The sequence below is a fragment of the Salvelinus sp. IW2-2015 genome, linkage group LG18 (genome assembly GCF_002910315.2).
Source record: "Salvelinus sp. IW2-2015 linkage group LG18, ASM291031v2, whole genome shotgun sequence".
Classification (NCBI taxonomy): domain Eukaryota; kingdom Metazoa; phylum Chordata; class Actinopteri; order Salmoniformes; family Salmonidae; genus Salvelinus; species Salvelinus sp. IW2-2015.
Genome location: NC_036858.1, coordinates 32,064,331 through 32,083,354, shown reverse-complemented (window position 1 = coordinate 32,083,354; position 19,024 = coordinate 32,064,331). Strand labels below are relative to the sequence as shown.

The following is a 19,024-nucleotide window of genomic DNA, read 5'->3' as shown; positions in this document are numbered from 1 at the left end:
CTTGCAAACCTCAATAGAATATCATAACTAACGTAACGATATGGGCCAGGCTAGAAATGCATGTAGGCACAAGGGGCTCAAACAAGGGGATTTGATGGGGATAATGGCTGTCCTAGTAAGCACCACTTTGACTGAAGGCTGTGGGGATGATGAGGATGGGGTCAATGTATTATATAGGGCGAGGAATGAGAACACTGCTGCATTGTCATGGTGTGATTTTTGCTGATTTACCATGGGCTCTCATGCTCGTTACATTCAATTCCGATGTTCTGTATGTGACGTTTAAGTGCTGATCCCAGAAACATCCTGTGGCTATTCAATATCAAAATCGTGTTCATATGAGGCATTAGTATAGCATTCAGTGGAGAGAAAAGGCCATTTAGGTCAAAGGAAAAACAGTTTTCAGTGAGCTACTGTTCAGTGCTATACAGGAATTGTCATGCCAATATGTTAATTGCATTCATAAGTAGGCTATTCCAATCAGGAAATAACATAAGAATCCAAATGTCTTTAAGAAGATGTAAACAGATTTATTCTGACATCACATCAGACCATCACAACAATCCTATCTAGTCAATCTATCAACAGACTTTCATTGCTTACATAAACCTTTAAATAGGAACTATAAATAGACTGTACATAATTAAAATAAATAATTCCCTATTGCCTATAAGACACTTTGTGTGTGTGTGTGTTAAGGATTTTGTGCCTGCTCCAAAACGTATTCTGTTGCTACAGGTCATGCAAAAAGTGTGATTGATTGCACACTACCAGGTGATACTGCAACTCTATTACGTACAGACTAGCAGAAAGAAAAGAGGTAAAAAAACAAAAAAGGTAGGAAGGCTGTGGAATCACATCTCAGTCTCAGCCAGTAGGCTCTCACCTAGACCTGACGTCAGCAGGACCATCTGGGGGTGGGAGTCTGCAAAGGGCAGAGACAACGGAAACGAGTTTAGGACTTCTACAACTCTACGACTAGCCTGGTTGCTAGCTCTGTTAGTGCTTTATCCAACTCCTTTGTCCTTGTAAGGGATGACAACGAGCAAGTTGGCCAAAGCACACACAGATCTGACCATTGGTTGTTCCCCCCCAATTCTACAGATTGATTGAGTCATAATTTTGAGGTCATCACCTACACCGATGTTTCAGGTTTACAGACGCTTATTATACTAAATGATTTATTTATAAATCTGCAAGTCTCCAGAACAGAGCGCCCCAGTGGAACTGTCCTGTCTAGAATATGACTAAGATGGGACAGGGAAGGAGAGCATATTGGTTGGCCAGGTCAGCCCTTACTGCTGTGGGGGATCCACGCGGTTTTCTCCCTGGTGGGGATGGCAGCGCTGCCTCGTGCCTCGCCCTCCTTGTCGTCCTCCTCCTCTCCCTCGGAGAGCAGGTCGGAAATCTGCTGCTGCAGCTCGGGGCTGATGGCATTCTCAGCCAGGACCAGCACGCGCAGACAGGTGGGGTAGTTCTCCACCATTTCGAGGAAGACCTGAAGGTACAGGGGAGGGAGATTCTGTCATGAAGCACAGACAGTAGGGGTTGATAAGAAAACTTGATGGGTTTGTAGGTGTAGGTAGTTCTGCTTGCCAGTGGGGATTGATATTCCAGGTTATGAACTTACATTTAAGTGGTTTGTTTTTCTTGAATTACTTCCGCACGTAACAAGTCACTGCAATCCAGTGAAGTGCGGTGGCGAGGTAAGCACGGGCTATTATCAAAGCAAGATTTACTCACAAATAAACCTTGATGAAGCCCATGTTCACTATACAACGGAACTCCAACAACCAGTGGCATAGGCTACTAACCCGAAATTGACAAACAATTTTCACCAAATGTAAATACCAATGTAGCCAAAATAAGCAAGCGATAGCCTCCGATGGCGGCATAATGCATATCTGACAAAATGACACACTGCTCAACTCAGCCATACAGTACGTCGATGTAGCATCCACAGTTACAACTGATAGGTGGCCAGTGGCGACACGTCATGCAGGGCAGGTGCATGTTATTTTGGCATTAATACATGTCACATATCAGTTTGCAAACAATGTAAAAAATTAAGGCGTATACAAACATGTTCTCTTTTTTTGCTTTCTTGAGTAAGGCAGCTCCTAAAATGCAGGTGTTTCAGCCTAGCTCAGTGCTTTCTGTGGAGGTGGGGCAGCCAGACGAAAATGTGGAGCATAGGGGTTGGTAATGTTCTCTAGTTGCGCCGTGATTGGCTCAGTGTTCTGTCACTCATGGGGAGACTACGTCACCGTACAATCTACGGGTAGAGGTAAAAAATTCAAGCCCCTTGGGTGCTACCATTGAGTGACATTAGAAGTGGCCATCCAAGAAGGCTCAAGGTCATTGGCCACAGATAACGTGATTTGACGTAATTTTATATCTACATTAGCTTTGATTGGACTGATCATGTCAACATCATACTTGAAAAATCTTAGCTAGCAGTCATCATTATGAATCAAGTCGACAACCTACTGGCAAATCCTTTTCATATGAAGAGAAATTATGAATAGAAATTATAGATAAAATGTATCGGTGCTCATCGGCCATTGGACATTACAAAAGAAGTTGGAAATCGAAAATTCAACAATGAGTGTTTTGGAAGGAATCAGTGGCTAACTGCAAGCGTTGCAAAGCAATCACTAGCCTGCTATTCAGTGGAGTGGGTGTTTTTAAAAGTCTGGGTTTAAGGGTTTCTTAAAAGGATAAACATTCAACACCATGTGACAGAAAAGGTTGAATACATTGGCCATGCTGTCAATCCAGCATGACTTCTGCCGTGTTCAAAACAACTGGAAACTAAGGAAATGTGAAATCTCAGACTTCAGTGAGTTCAAGACTACTGGAAACTCGAGCTCCAACTGGGAAAATACATTTTGAACAGTCATCTAACTCGGAATTCCAAGTCGGGAACTCGGGCCTCTTTCTAGAGCTCCGACATGAAGATCACTGACGCCATGATTCAACCTTGTTTTTTTCAGTTCCCAGTTGTCTTGAAAGCACCAAAAATCCAGAGAATGCCAGACTTTGATGACAAAATTAGCCCAGGAAGGACCGAAAAGGGAGAATACTGTAAGAATGGCCCATGTTATAAATTATATTGCTGTACATTTCAAAAGGGCTGAACAAATAGTTATATTGACTGCGTCCGTCCTAGCTCGCTCATTGTCTTAATTGAAAATGACGGATTGCCTCATATCTGCTAGTCTCTTTATGACTTATCAAATCAAATTTTAATGGTCACCAGCAGATGTTATTGCGAGTGCAGCGAAATGCCTGTGCCATAGCTTGTACATATCAATTGTCAGTAGAAATCATATTTGTTTAAGCAAGACAGCCATATCAGCTTTGTTTTTTTAAAAGGCAGTAAATGAGGCTGAATGTACTGTTTTGCTGTCAGACAAGGCTCCGCTGATAGCCAGGTGTAGCAGTGGTAAGGATTCACTCCATGGTGCTGAAAGGAAAGCTCTGTTGTTGGGACTGCTTTATGTAGGCCCTAACTGTTTGTGGGCACCGTTTGTCACCGTTATAGAGCAACTAATGTATTGTTTAGTGTTGTGTAGTGGCTTTGCTGGCCAGCATCCCACAAAACACCAGTCTCAATGTCAACAGTGAAGAGGCAACTCCGGGATGCTGGCCTTCTAGGCAGAGTTGCAAAGAAAAAGCCATATCTCAGAATGGCCAATAAAAAGAAAAAGAAAAAAAACAGACACTATCGAGAGGAACTCTGCCTAGAAGGCCAGCATCCCGGAGTCGCCTCTTCACTGTTGACATTAAGACTGGTGTGATTGCGGGTACTATTTAATGAAGCTGCCAGTTGAGGACTTGTTAGGTGTCTGTTTCTCAAACTAGACACTCTAATGTAATTGTCCTCTTGCTCAGTTGTGCTCCGACTCCTCTTTCTATTCTGGTTAGGTCCAGTTTGCGCTGTTCTGTGAAGGGAGTAGTACAGTGGCTTGCGAAAGTATTCATCCCCCTTGGCATTTTTCCTATTTTGTTGCCTTACAACCTGGAATTAAAATATATTTGTGGGGTTTGTATCATTTGATTTACACAACATGCCTACCACTATAAAGATGCAAAATATTTTTTCTTGTGATACAAACAAGAAATAAGACAAAAAAACTGAACTTGAGCGTGCATAACTATTCACCACCCCAAAGTCAATACTTTGTAGAGCCACCTTTTGCAGCAATTACAGCTGCATGTCTCTTGGGGTATGTCTCTATAAGCGTGACACATCTAGCCACTGAGATTTTTGCCCATTCTTCAAGGCAAAACTGCTCCAGCTCCTTCAAGTTGGATAGGTTCTGCTGGTGTACAGCAATCTTTAAGTCATACTACAGTTTCTCAATTGGATTGAGGTCTGGGCTTTGACTAGGCCATTCCAAGACATTTAAATGTTTCCCCTTAAACCACTCAAGTGTTGCTTTAGCAGTATGCTTAGGGTCATTGTCCTGCTGGAAGGTGAACCTCCGTCTCAGTCTCAAATCTCTGGAAGACTGAAACAGGTTTCCCTCAACAATTTCTCTGTATTTAGCTCCATCCATCATTCCCTCAATTCTGACCAGTTTCCCAGTCCCTGACGATTAAAAACATGATGCTGCCACCACCATGCTTCACTGTGGGGATGGTGTTCTCGGGGTGATGAGCGGTGTTAGGTTTGTGCCAGACACATTCATTGATGGCCAAAAAGCTACATTTTAGTCTCATTTGAGCAGAGTACCTTCTTCCATGTTTGGGGAGTCTCCCACATGCCTTTTGGTCGAACACCAAACGTGTTTGCTTATTTTCTTCTTTAAGCAATGACTTTTTCTGGCCACTCTTCCATAAAGCCCAGCTCTGTGGAGTTTATGGCTTCAAGTGGTCCTGTGGACAGATACTCCAATCTCCGCTGTGGAGCTTTGCAGCTCCTTCAGGTTTATCATTGGTCTCTTTGTTGCCTCTATGATTAATGCCCTCCTTGGGCAGCCCTCTCTTGGAAGGGTTGTTGTTGTCCCATATTCTTTCCATTTTATAATATAGGATTTAATGGTGCTCCGTGGGATGCTCAAAGTTTTGGATATTTTTTATAACCCAACCCTGATCTGTACTTCTCCACAACTTTGTCCCTGACCTGTTTGGAGAGCTCCTTGGTCTTCATGGTGCCGCTTGCTTGGTGGTGCCCCTTGCTTAGTGATGTTGCAGACTCTGGGGCCTTTCAGAATAGGTATATATATACTGAGATCATGTGACAGATCATGTGAAACTTAGATTGCACAGGGGTGAACTTTATTTAACTAATTATGGGACTTCTGAAGGTAATTGGTTGCACCAGATCTTATTTAGGGGCTTCATGGCAAAGGGGGTGAATACATATGCACACACCACTTTTCCGTTTGGAATTTTTTGAAACATGTTATTTTTTTCATTTCACATTTTGTGTATGTCCATTACATGAAATCCAAATAAAAATGTATTTTAAATTACAGGTTGTAATGCAACAAAATAGGAAAAACGCCAAGGGGGATGAATAATTTTGCAAGGCACTGTACACAGCATTGTACAAGATCTTCAGTTTCTTGGCAATTTCTCGCATGGAATAAATAGCCTTAATTTCTCCGAAAAATAATAGACTGACGAGTTTCAGAAGAAAGTTATTTGTTTCTGGCCATTTTGAGCCTGTAATCGAAACCACAAATGCTGATGGTCCAGATACTCAACTAATCTAAAGAAGGCCAGTTTAATTGCTTCTTTAATCAGGACAACTGTTTTCAGCTGTGCTAACAATTGTAAAAGGGTTTTCTAATGATCAATTAGCCTTTTAAAATGATAAACTTGGATTAGCTAACACAACGTGCCATTGGAACACAGGAGTGATGGTTGCTGATAATGGGCCTCTGTACGCCTATGTAGATATTCCATTAAAAATCTGCCGTTTCCAGCTACAATAGTCATTTACAACATTAACAATGTCTACACTGTATTTCTGATCAATTTTATGTTATTTTAATGGACAAAAAAATGTGCTTTTCTTTCAAAAACCAGGCCATTTCTAAGTGATCGCAAACTTAAAGTGACCCCAAACTGTTGAACGCTAGTGTATATATAATAAGGTTCTAACAAAATGTTCTTAACAATCAAAATGGCTGAAAAATGCATAAAACATAAAAAAAATGTCTCATCAAAAATGCATTGTACATTTTGTAACTTTTTTTCATTTAGCAGATGCTCTTATCTATAGAGACTTATAGAAGGCGCAATTAGGGTTAAGTACCTTGCTCAAGGGCACATTGGCAGATTTTTTCACACAGTCGGCTCGGGGATTCTAACCAGCAACCTTTTGGTTACTGGCCCAACACTCTTAACCACTAGACTACCTGACGCAAAGAGATGTCTATTCTCACGATTCAACAGTAACATAACCCACAAATTGCAAAGGAAAATGCATTTTGGCCTACCTTTACTTATAAAGTATGGCCATTAGTCTGGTGAACCTCTCAGTGACAGCATTGTAGAAGTCACAGCAGACGCATCCCCATTCCATTTTCACACTGACACAAAAAGTCATTCCCATTCCCATTATCCACAATGCAAAAGTAAATGTCTCAGATGTGTAAAAGCCTGGGTAAAAAGTATTAATTGGTAATGACGTTTCTGATAAGTGGACAGTCCAGTACTCACTGTTTGCCTACCCAACAGCTAGCAGAGTTGCCTGTCATGTCACGTTTTGTCACTAGAGCTCCTGAATGCTTCCTCTGTCTGGTCTTAACTTTCACTATAGTAGACGTTCCACTCTTCGAGCCCTCCAAACCGTGTGTTCAGGTTGTTTTTGCTAGCTAGCTTTTCACAAAGCAACAGCGTAATGGCATTTTGGTACACCAGAATTACATTAATTTCCAATGAAACGCTGCATTTGCCTTTCAGCATTGCGTTGCAGAGGCAGTGCGTTCTGTGTGGTGCATACCTTGGATTTATCGAACGTATGGGTCAAACTGTATGTGTTCACGGCTTGGCAGAAATGGTAGCAGAAGGGGAATGTTGAACTTTTGTTGCACACATATACAGATGATGCTGCATAATATTTTGCGCAATGACGCTGTCGGTGTGATCAATAACGTTAGGCGATACCCACAACATGTTAAGGCAATACGCATGCGCAAAATATGAAATCGGCTCAATGCAACGAATTATGCTTCGAACACACTGACAGTGTTTTTGCGCAAAATAGTATGCAGCATCATCTGGACCACACCAACGCACTGCAACTGCCTCTGCAACGCTGCAAGGCAAAGGCAGTGTTTCATTGGAAATGAATGCAATTCTGATGAACCAAAATGCCAGGACACTGTCGGTGTGTTCGAAGCGTTAAGCTACTTCAAGCTAGGCAGAGCAGTATGCTGACCCTATCCATTAACAGTGACTGGAGTCAGGAACGGCTGTGGCATAAACAATTTGAATGACTGGAAATGAAGGCATGAATACCCTGGCGCCTTTCCTGAGATTTTGAGCATAAAAACCACCAGAATCATTGAGAAAATCGTTAGATGAGAAAAAAAGAATTATCATATTTTTAAATAATTGTATTTTTCATTTGGCTTTTCATAACAGCTTTTTTTATTAGATTATCACAGAGTAAGCACCGCCTGTCCTGCCTAACCTGACTACCCTGCCTGCTTCAATGTCAATACATATATGTATTTATTTGCTCGGATACACAGATTTACTCAGATTTAGTATCTGTCTTAAAAGCTGTGTACAAATTGTTTTTCTTAGTGTGAATTACATGTAAAGCCAGTCTCTTTATAAATCAGCTAGCTTTAAACTGGAGAAGGACCAGCTAGAAAATGAATTAAACGTTTTGAAATGGATAAGTTGTCCATAAGGGCAACTATCCGAGATTTGCTATCCGAGATCCTTGGGATTTCCCTACACCATTGAAGTTGAAATGTAAAATGGTTAAGGTTACGGTTTAGGGTAGGGACATCCCAAAGATTCCAGATAGCACTAACCGTACGTAAACCTTGAGCACTTTTCAATAGGCAGTAAACAGGCCACAGCTGGCGAAGTGCTTTGTGGGAGAAGAGTATCTTCCCACAGCTGGGAGTAAGCACATCTTCACTGCAAATGAGATTCAGTGTCATGGATCAATAACAGTGAGAATGTGAGAGGGAGACATGGGGCAAAACTTGATTGCATATTCCTCACGTCCTCTCTCCTCGCCTCAAAACCCATTGGAGGAGCAGGTTGGAGGGGAGGGACCTCGGGCTTTCTCATCCAATGGGCTTCATCTCCTAAGAAAGTGGACTGACTTCAAAATTAGACCATCATAAGAAGAGGTCTCTGCTATGACGACTGTTCAGTTGGGTGATTTGATATGCAGCGGCTTCAATTAGTGGATGTAACTCACAGTTAAATCTACAAAATAAGTGGGATGGCAAAATGTAAATGTTTACATTCACATTAAAGGTCATTTTTAAAAGGGATTGTAAGAGGGTAGGTAAAAAGCTAACTGATTAACATTTCTGAAAGTAAATGAAAGTCCATCAAAAACGATATCTTTCAACTGATGATTGGCATGAGTATTGCTGGAAAATGGCACCACATTTAAGGGTCATTGAACATTAATTAGGTAGTGAGGAACGTAAACCAGATCATTTAGAGTGAAAAAAAGAGTATAACTCCCCTAATAGAATGAGTTTTAAGTCATAATGAAACTACATCAGATTTCTTCTCACTGTCTTTGTAAATGTTTTTCCACACACTCTGTGGTGCTGATGACGTTGCTCTGGTGGTGGTGATGTTGATGATGTTACAGACCTGTGCTGACTGATTTGTGAGTCCTGTTCCCTCCAGATCCAACACCTCCAGAGTTCTGCTGGACGCCACAGCCACTGCTAGCATACCTGCAATCTGGTCCCCTGGAACCCCAACACAACCAAAACATGAGTGAGTTCAGAAGGTGAGTCTGTCAATTGAGCATTACAGAAAGCTGATTGATGTGTTTGTTGTCATTGACCCTGAACGACAGATTTGGACCGGACACAGATTAGTAACTGCATAATCAGTTAATTTATTCCTAAAGCATGAAGCAGATAAAGTATACACTATGTTTCGGCTTTCACCTTCATCAGGCATATGCACATCATTTCAACATGATACCTATTGTAGCAACCCTAACTCAACACCTAGCGACCTCATGAAGGGGTTTGGATATCTTGGCGTAATGGCTAAGGTTGTTGGGTTGAAAGTAGCTAGAGCCGGCCGGGTTCGAGTCCCGTATTCCGTACATTGGTGTCAGAAGTGGGATGGTTTCGATTAGTTTATTAGGATACCCATGCACATGCAGCAGCTACTCTTCCTGGGGTCCACATAAAACACAAAAATACATGATAAAGTACAGAACAGTAATAGACAAAAACAACATAAGATATTACATTTAATTCAAAATAACAACATTGGCTCAAACGCATTAAGAAAGAAAGAAATTACACAAATTAACTTTTAACAAGGCTCACCTTTTAATTGAAATGCATTCCAGGTGACTACATCATGAAGCTGGTTGAGAGAATGCCAAGAGTGTGCAAAGCTGTCATCAAGGCAAAGGGTTGCTACTTTGAAGAATCTCAAATGTGAAATATATTTTGATTTGTTTTTACACTTTTTTGGTTACTACATGGTATTTAATAGTTTTGATGTCTTCAGTATTATTCTACAATGTAGAAAATAGTCAAAAATAAAGAAAAGCCCTTGAATGAGTAGGTGTGCCCAAACTTTTGACTGGTACTGTAAATATTAGGAGGAGCAATGTCGGAGTGGCATTGACTAAAATACAGTATATACTAATGAAATTATTTATATATATATATATTCATATTGTTATATACAGTACAGTTAAATTAGATCTTTAGAAAGAGGAACGGCTATGATAAAATATCAGGTTTTTTTTAGCTAAACTTGCTTTTTGCCTGAGTATCCTCTGGTGGCAGACCATTCCAGGATGACATGGCTCTATACATAACAGAGTGACGCATTAAAAGTGTTTTTGGTTTGGGTATTGTAAAGAACCCCATAGTGGCATGTCTGGTGTGGTATGTAAATCTGTTTGAAGTGTATGCAAATAGATTATACAAGTGGTTAGGCATTTTCAACACAAAAATGTTTCTTAAAAAGACTAATAAAAGTAGTACATTTCTCCTAAACCAAGAAAGACTATCATGCATGTTGTTGATGTTAGTTGTGTGTGTGTAGTTAAGGGCAAGGCGTGCTGCTTTGTTTTGAGCCAGCTGAAGCTTTGCCAGGTCTTTCTTTGCTGCACATGGCCATATTACCAGCAGAAGCGGTGCGCGGGTAAAATCACTGGGTAAAAAAGCTATTTTACAACCTTTGTTGTAATAATTGTGTTGTTTGCTCTATAACCCACTCGTTCATACACCACCGTGATATACAATAAGGCAGTGACAACAAAAAGAAAACAGTGACACAGTGACAAAACCGGAGAGAAACATCTGTCCGGTGAAGTCCACAAAGCAAATATTTCATGTGACCAACAGTTATTTCACCTGTAGCATTGTCAAGCATGTTAATGTTTGACAGTTTACTCATCAACTACTGATTTAGAACCACAGAGTTACCGCAAGTCAGCACAAAGACAACAGGCGCACTGCCTCCGCTATTCCACCTCCGCTATTCCAGCACCATTTAAACATCATCGAATCAACAAGGCTATAAATGTTTAGTTTAATACACTGAAAACAAACTTAAAGATACCAAAACCAGGGGCGCAACTTTGGTTTTAGAAGTGGGGGGGGCATATTTTTTTTTCTAGTTGGATAAACACTCCTAACAGCCTAACCGACCGTTCGGAGGCCTCCGCATATGGTCCTAAAGCACACCATTGCCTCGTTTTGTATTACATTTCAATGATAAAACTGGGGGGGGGGCAAAAATGTCATTTCAGCATTTTGGGGGGACATGTCCCCCCTGTCCCTAGTGGAAGTTGCGCCCCTGCCAAAAACTATTTAATCCAATCAATGTTGCTAAATATCATGTGGCTGTCCATGCTAATGATTTCCGTCTGTGTGTGCACGCGCAAGTGTAACAAAAAACGTTGACACCTATTTGTAGTCTAGTTGAACGCTCTCTTTCATGTTGGCAAAACGGTCTATGGCTCTGTCATACAGTACACTTTCAGTTTGTGTTGTCCAAGGCTGCCGAGCTACAATGCTTGCTAGCCAAACGTCCTCGCATGAGCAACAAAGTCCAAATCCCCATTTCCATCCATGGCTAAGGAAAGGGACGATTTAGCGAGCTAGCTACTGCAGGACATCAACACATACAGAACCTCTACCCATCTTCGTCAAAATATGACTTGACCATGATACTGACCATCCTATGTTACTCCTAGTTCAGCTTCTTCAACGTGTTCAATGGTCACATGCTTTGTGCACAATTCCAGTTGAGGTTTAGCTCTAAGAGAATGTTTTGAACCAAATACTATGCTTTTGGTTTTAGATGTATTTAAGATCAGTTCATTGTTTATTACAATATATCAAATGGTGCCCGTGAGGCCATTCGAGAGGCGGTTCACGTGAGGGACTTGGTATAGAAAATAGTAGGGACACGCTCTCCCGAAGAAAGGGGGTAGTGCAACCACCTTAACCCAACACCTAGCGACATCGTAGAGGGATTCGGATCTCATGGCTTAACAGCTAAGGTGTTGGGTTGGCAGTAGCCAAACTCGGGGTTGAGTCCTGGTTGGGGCTACCCCCAAGTAATTAGGAATGTCATTGACAACCCATATTTCAGTTGGATGAAATGGAATCTGAACGTTTTATACCCTGTATACTTGCTCCAAAATGACCATAGACGTATAATTCTGTATCAAGTGTGCTCTCTAAAATTCAATCTAAACTTAAATGTGGACAACATGACTGCGTTCACACAGGCAGCCCAATTCTGATATTTTTTCCACTAATTGGTCTTTTGACCAATCAAATCAGAATTGGGCTGCCTTTGTAAACACAGCCTATGTTCCTAAAATGACCTCCTTTCCTATTTCTCTGTAGTGCAAGCAGCCAGGGCGTTGTCATGGAGACACACCTGAATAATTAAAATAAAAAATGGTAATGCAGGAGGCAACTGGCCCATAAAATGGACGTCTTTGGTATCTCAGGATTGTTTCACCTCTGAAAAAGTTCCATGACACAAAATGACACAAAAGTTATTTTTTCCAATACTTGAAGTTCACAAAAGTTCATATTGATTATCCAAAGTTAACTGAGATGCAAATCTTTTTATGGCAACACTTGTGGTTGAGGGCAATATTCATAAAAAAAATGTTAATAAGAATCTGATTCCTTTTAAGCTGATTCCATATTAAGAAACTCACCGATATAAAGTACAGTAATTGGTTTTGTGTCCTGGTGATTGGTTCTTACCCAGGGGGTTGTAGTCCAGGTTGAGGACTCGGAGCTGGGAGCTGTGGGCCACAGCAATGGCCAGGCGGGCCCATCCCTTGGTTGTGATGCTGGGGTTCGCACTAAGAGTCAGCTCTCTAAGCCCTGTGGGACAGGCTGTCCATCACCATCAAATGACCATCAACTGAGTATAGGCAGAGCCGCATATAACCATATATTATAAGTATTATACTCCATTATCGTGTAACTTGAGTCTAATTGTTAACACTAGATGCTTCAGAAATCACACATAAGCAAATGTCATGCTACATAAAGGACGGCAAAAGACCATTGTGACAGATCTATGTCGTGTTCAATAACAACTTTATGAATGTTCTATAAACCCTTTATGAGTTGTACTTTTGTCTGGACTGTATTTTCTATCATCAAAAAATGCGTTTCCCCACACACGCACTTGGAGAGGACTTCTACACTAGCCATTTTGTTTCCAACCACTGTACCCCAGCAGGCCAGGTTCAGAGTCTGACAGCCCAGTAACAGTGAGAGCAGTGTCGAGTGGCTGTACCTGATTTGGCCCCATCCGGAGGCAGCATGGCACAGATGAGCCGCAGTGCCTCATCCCCCAGCATACAGTCCCCCAGGTCCAGAGACACCAGTGAAGGGTGAGTGGACAATGCAGTGTTGAGTGTGACCAATCCTGCATCTAGGAGGGGGCTTCCATGGAGACTGTGGCATAGGAGAGAGAAATGCAGAATATCAGTCAATACAAAAGTTCCAATGAAGACCATCCACTTAATTCACCTTTCAATCTGGATAAGGCATCATCAAATTGACATCAACTTGAGTTCATGCTCATGTGCATAATCATGGTAATTTGGGTCAGGTCCCCCATTTAATGTCATGGAGAGCTTTTACTGGATCACAAATTGAGGGACCCATACTGATTACAATTAGTTAATAGACTACAGTAGCCATATCAACCACTAACATCAACCAATCAATCAGTCAGACCGACACACCTTATTCATTGTGATCTACGAGGCTACTTACAAAAGGGTCTGGATCGATCTGTTTGTCTTGAGTGCATCTGCGAGATGCTTGGTTCGGCTGATGGTGGAGACCACGCCGAGGTTCATGTTGAGTTGCGCCAGTGAGTGGGACTCCGCCACACCACGACACACCCGTCCAAAGTCACGGTCCGAAAGCTGACATCCCCTGATAGACAGAAGCCTCACACTGTTCTCTTTCAGGCTGTCACAAATATCCTTGATCTCAGCTCCCGACAGTGTCTCTCCCGTTATTTGAATAGAACCTGGTAGCATTTTGGTAAATGTGTCTACTAGGCTACATGACATTCAATGGTTGTGCCCAGCTAAGAAATACGTGCATTTTAAGCATAGGCATACAACTATCCAACGTCGGTAGGCTGTTAAATGACATCTCAAACTCAATATGCTATTGTTTAGGATATACGATATTTACCACAAATCTGCAAGGCTCTCAGTGTTGCAGCTGGTTTAATTGAACATTTCTTATTAGGCTATGGATAGGGGAAAAGCACGCACGGTGGGTTTTCTGAAGTTAAATCGATCATAAACCCCATGCGCTGTTACAAGCCCTGACATCATAACCTACTGCTACAATGTAGCTAAATACTTAGCGATTCTTCTTCTGTACCCCGCAGGCCATGGATTGATACATTCGTCGATACATACTAGACACGTTCAAATAAAATATAATGTGCCGTTTTCCAGGTCCTCATGCATAACAAACGGCTTGCGTTCCTGTCATGTTTAGAGCTTCGGTTTATAGCGCTGAAGCGAATGCGATCGTTAGTTTGCCACGGTTGCAGTTATCGGGTTATGCACACACTTCTCGATGTCATCAGAAACGGCATTGCAATAGTGACTGTCACATGTTGTTCTCAATTAGCTTACTATACTAATGCAGTCTTCCTCATTCAGGGCGCGTGCGCGCACCCTCTTCCCCGAAGCGTCTGTGTGGCTGCAGTGACCTCAGGAAATATTGCAGGGCTGAGCAAACGTTTCTCCAGAAGGAAAAATGCAAGTCGAGGGCAAAGATGGCCGTGATCTCAATACAGTATGGCTATGGCTATTGATCACGTGCAGTGCTGGTCTGCCCTGCCCAAATACATCACCTGGCTGTCTATACCACACCCAAAGCCCTTGGTCTTTACATTGGATTTCCTCAAATTAGTGCGTAATGTAACATGATCACCAAATAGATAGGCATGTTATAAAACTTTTCCCAATTAAAAGGTTTTGAAATATTACCAGAATTATTACACTACATTGTGTTTTTACTTTAGCAGTAAAAGTACCTCAATAGGCCTATAATAAACTCTCATGAGAACCGTAACCTTCCATTGCACTGTTCTCTGGGTCAAACACACAATGGCCCCTTAAATAATATATATGCAATGGATTACTGAATAAACCAAGCCTGCTCTACCTCATTGATAGTCACCCAGGTTGAGGTGCTGGAAGCTGAGTATTGAGACCCTCCTACTGTGCCACTCTCATGTCTCCTTGCAGAGCCAGATCCCACAGCTCCCCTAGTGAGAGGAGAGTGAAAACGGAGAACTAATGGAGGGCATGGCTATGCTGCATCCAAGTCTCCATTGTTCAATGTTGGAAATAATTCACCTTGCCATAACCCATTTATTTATACATTCTACAGTCAAACACAGAATTTAATTTCTCCACTGACAGAGTACTGTAAAACACAGGGACAGGGCAGTGTTTAAGTCCTTTCATCAAGTTTGCAGATGACACAAAAGTAGTAGGCCTGATTATCTGATTAACAACAATGATGAGACATCCTACGGGGAGGAGGTGAGGGATGTGGCGGAGGTGCCAGGAAAATAACCTCTCCCTCAACGTCAACAAAACAAAGGAGCTGATCGTAGACTTCAGGAAACAGCAGAAGGAGCACCCCACTATCCACATCGATGGGACCGCAGTGGAGAAGGTGAAAGCTTCAAGTTCCTCGGCGTACATATCACTGACAATCTCAAATGGACCACCCACACAGACAGTTTGGTGAAGAAAAGCACCCTCTTCAACCTCAAAAGGCTGAAGAAATTCAGCTTGGCCCGTAAGACTCTCACAAACTTTTACAAGTGCACAATTGAGAGCATCCTGTCAGGTTGTAAAACCACCTGGTACGGCAACTGCACCGCCTGCAACTGCAGGGCTCTCCAGAGGGTGGTGCGGTCTGCCCAACGTATCACCGGGGCCACACTGCCTGCCCTCCAGGACACCTACAGCACCCGATGTCACAGAAAGGACAAAAAGATCATCAAGGACATCAACCATCCAAGCCACGGCCAGTACATATGCATCAAAGCTGGGACCGAGAGACTGAAAAACAGCTTCTATCTCAAGGCCATCAGACTGTTAAATAGCCATCACTAGCTGGCTACCACCCGTTTACTCAACCCTGCACCTTAGAGACTGCTGCCATATGTACATAGACATACGATCATTGGTCACTTTAATAATGGAACACTAGTCACTTTAAAAATGTTTACTCATTTCATATACTGTATTTTAGTCAATGCCACTCCGACATTGCTCGTCCTAATATTTACAGTACCAGTCCAAACTTTTTAAAACAATTTTCTACATTGTAGAATAATAATGAAGACATCAAAACTATGAAATAACACATATGGAATCATGTAGTAACCAAAAAAGAGATAATCTGTTCACCTACTCTGCGTCTCACAAAGACACGGCGGTTGGACCCAAAAATCTCAGATTTGAACTCATCAGACCAAAGGACAGATTTCCACCGGTCTAATGTCCATTGCTTGTGTTTCTTGGTCCAAACAAGTCTCTTCTGATTATTGGTGTCCTTTAGTAGGGGTTTCTTTGCAGCAATTCGACCATGAAGGCCTGATTCACACAGTCTCCTCTGAACAGTTGATGTTGAGATGTGTCTGTTACTTGAACTCTGTGAAGCATTTTTTTGGTCTGCAATTTCTGAGGCTGGTAATTCTAATGAACTTATCCTCTGCAGCAGAGGTCACTCTGGGGCTGCATTCCAAACACTTAAGACACACCCTCTCCCCTCAGCCCTCAAACTAAGTGGACACTTCTGATGACGTATCATGATGTCTAACGAGTATACACTTGCAGTGTATGCCCGGAAATTGGTCCCTCGTTCATCCCGCGAAGATTTTGTTTTCAGCCAACGGTATCTTGTGGGTGCTTTATATGATTGCATGTCTACTTAAATTAAATGTATAATTATTAATATACGCCTACTGTATGATAGCGAGCAAATTAATGATCTAGCTAACGTTAGCCTGCCTAGCTGGAACTTCTGAAGATGGAAAATGTTTTATTTCTACAATTTCCAAAAACGAACCAAACAAAAACATCATTATTTTTACGAGACGTGTTTGTGCCGTCATGTGCATTAGTGGCACAATTTCTAACTTATTTGCATTTGTTTTTACTTACACTTGTATGTTGACTCCATATTGACGTTGAGGTTTTAAGTTTTGGCTGACTTTTCTTAGCGGATGTACAATCATCGCAAATTGAATTATGGGGCGTTTCAGGCCCCCGAAGTGAACATAATTGTACACTCGCAAACTCCATAAAACATTAGGGCTGAGGGGCTTACGTTGCAGACTTCCCTTGCTTGGACTGACGACAAATATGGCCGTGGGGATTCCCCCAAGGGCATAAGGTGAGAGTAAGTGGAGGAGGGTGTTTCTTTTATGAGTTTGAAACGCAGCCTGGGTCTTCCTTTCCTATGGCGGTCCTCATGAGAGCCAGTTTCATCAAAGCACTTGATGGTTTTTGAAACTGCACTTGAAGAAACTTGAAGTTCTTGACATTTCCAGATTGACTGACCTTCATGTCTTAGAGTATTGATGGACTGTCATTTCTCTTTGCTTATTTGAGCTGTTCTTGCCATAAAATGGACTTAGCCCTATTTGGTAAAAGACCATCTTCTGTAAACCACCCCTACCTTGTCACAACGCAACTGATTGGCTCAAACGCATTAAGAAGGAAATAAATTACACAAATTAACTTTTAACAAGGCACACCTGTTCATTGAAATGCATTCCAGGTGACTACCTCACCTGGAATGAGTGTGCAAAGCTGTCATCATGGTGGCTAGTTTGAAGAATATCAAATATATCAAATATATTTTGATTTGTTTAATACTTTTTTGGTTACTACATGATTCCATGTGTTATTTCATAGTTTTAATGTCTTCACTGTTATTCTACAATGTATAAAATAGCAAAAATAAAGAAAAACCCTTGAATGAGTAGGTGTGTCCAAACTTTTGACTGGTACTGTATATATTTCTTCATTTTATTATTTTACTTTTAGATTTGTGTGTATTGTTAGATACTACTGCACTGTTGGAGCTAGGAACACAAGCATTTCGCTACACCCGCAATTACATCTGCTAAATATGTGTATGTGACCAATAGCATTTGATTTGATTTATTCAAATGAGAAATGTAGGCCTATCGGTGTTGTCTCCAGGTGTGGTCTCCGACATTAACTAGCTATTGGTCACAGGGGGTCAATCTGAACATTGGGCTCTGAGTGCTTTGGCAGGACCTTGTCCCCACACTCACACTTCTGCTCTCCTCCTTGCTCCAGGCACTGTGCCAGCACTCCTTGTTGGCCAAACGTTTTAGATGCGTATCAGAAGAACTTGCTCTTCTGATAGGCATCTAAATCATTCTTCATGAAGGCCACAATTTTGCCATCCACCATGCTCTCCTGTAGAGCTGTGAGTGAGAACTTCATGACTGAAAGATGCCACGTGTCCCTGAAGAACTGATTAAGGGTCAGCTGGATGAGGGTTGTTTCTCAGGCTGAACTGTAATCTTCTTGAAGGAGGCCATTTCTTTCCTGAAATGCCAGGGTCACCTGGTAAATACTGGTTGGTCCACATTGGTGTTTAGTAGCCACTGCAGATTGCACTCTGGGGCCTTCTTCTCTTGCTCCTTTCCTCTGGTGCATTCTTCTCTTTCTCATCTCCATGGTGAACCTGACATTTGACCTTTGCTTGTCTATACAGGTAACAATCTCTCCAAGAAATCAGTTCTTCATACACAATTCTCCACAGCTGATCAGCCACTATCTATGTGGCTCTCCCAGGAGAGACATATTGTCTACTCTACAGTAACCATTATACTATTCAAACTTGAAACTATCCATCCTCTGAAAACAATTCTTATAAAGCGAGTTATTGCAGGATTTCTTGATTTTGTCTTGAGTATGAACATAGACACAACTAGTTGGGGGGGGAAGCAACTCTCACAGTCTCACGTCAGAATTAAAAGTTCATCCATGTTTCTCAAACGTCAGATTCCGAAGTGTTTAAGGTTAAGTTTAGGCATTAACTCCAAATGGTTAAGGTAAGGGTTAAGGATCGGTTTAAAACAAACATAACTTTCTATCACTGGATTTGAACTTACAACCTCTGGAATCGGAGGCAGATGCTTACGCCCATCTTCCATCCCCAACACCATACCAAAACATACTTTAAGGTAACAACGCTCACTGTTACCCCTAGTGGCCGGTTTCCTCATCTCCTTGACGTCCTCA

At 41.8% G+C, this 19,024-nt stretch overlaps 1 protein-coding gene across 3 annotated transcripts; it reads right to left on the bottom strand.

Annotated features, from left to right (window-relative positions):
* Positions 1 to 522: 522 nt before the first annotated feature.
* Positions 523 to 14,565, bottom strand: LOC111978418 (leucine-rich repeat-containing protein 73). Of its 3 annotated transcripts, XM_070448427.1 has the most exons (7): positions 14,351 to 14,565; positions 13,464 to 13,628; positions 12,979 to 13,139; positions 12,435 to 12,569; positions 8,815 to 8,915; positions 1,300 to 1,498; positions 523 to 925 (listed from the first exon to the last, which is right to left on the bottom strand). In XM_070448427.1, the coding sequence occupies exons 2-7, from the start codon at positions 13,547 to 13,549 to the stop codon at positions 855 to 857; spliced, it is 753 nt and encodes a 250-aa protein (XP_070304528.1). In that variant the 5' UTR covers positions 13,550 to 13,628; positions 14,351 to 14,565; the 3' UTR covers positions 523 to 854. The 3 variants fall into 3 exon arrangements, with proteins under 3 accessions (XP_070304528.1, XP_023864246.1, XP_023864247.1); XM_024008478.2 differs by having other exon boundaries at positions 13,464 to 14,565; XM_024008479.2 differs by having other exon boundaries at positions 12,435 to 12,557; positions 13,464 to 14,564.
* Positions 14,566 to 19,024: the final 4,459 nt, after the last annotated feature.

What these genes read in the sequence shown, in the direction of transcription:
- LOC111978418 (XM_024008478.2), bottom strand. Translation starts at nt 13,768, where the DNA reads ATGTCATGTAGCCTAGTAGACACATTTACCAAAATGCTACCAGGTTCT. An exon ending in AGATCGATCCAGACCCTTTT is followed by an intron (nt 13,140 to 13,463) that starts GTAAGTAGCCTC and finishes CCTATGCCACAG; the next exon opens with TCTCCATGGAAGCCCCCTCC. An exon ending in TCACAAATCAGTCAGCACAG is followed by an intron (nt 1,499 to 8,814) that starts GTCTGTAACATC and finishes CTGTACCTTCAG; the next exon opens with GTCTTCCTCGAAATGGTGGA.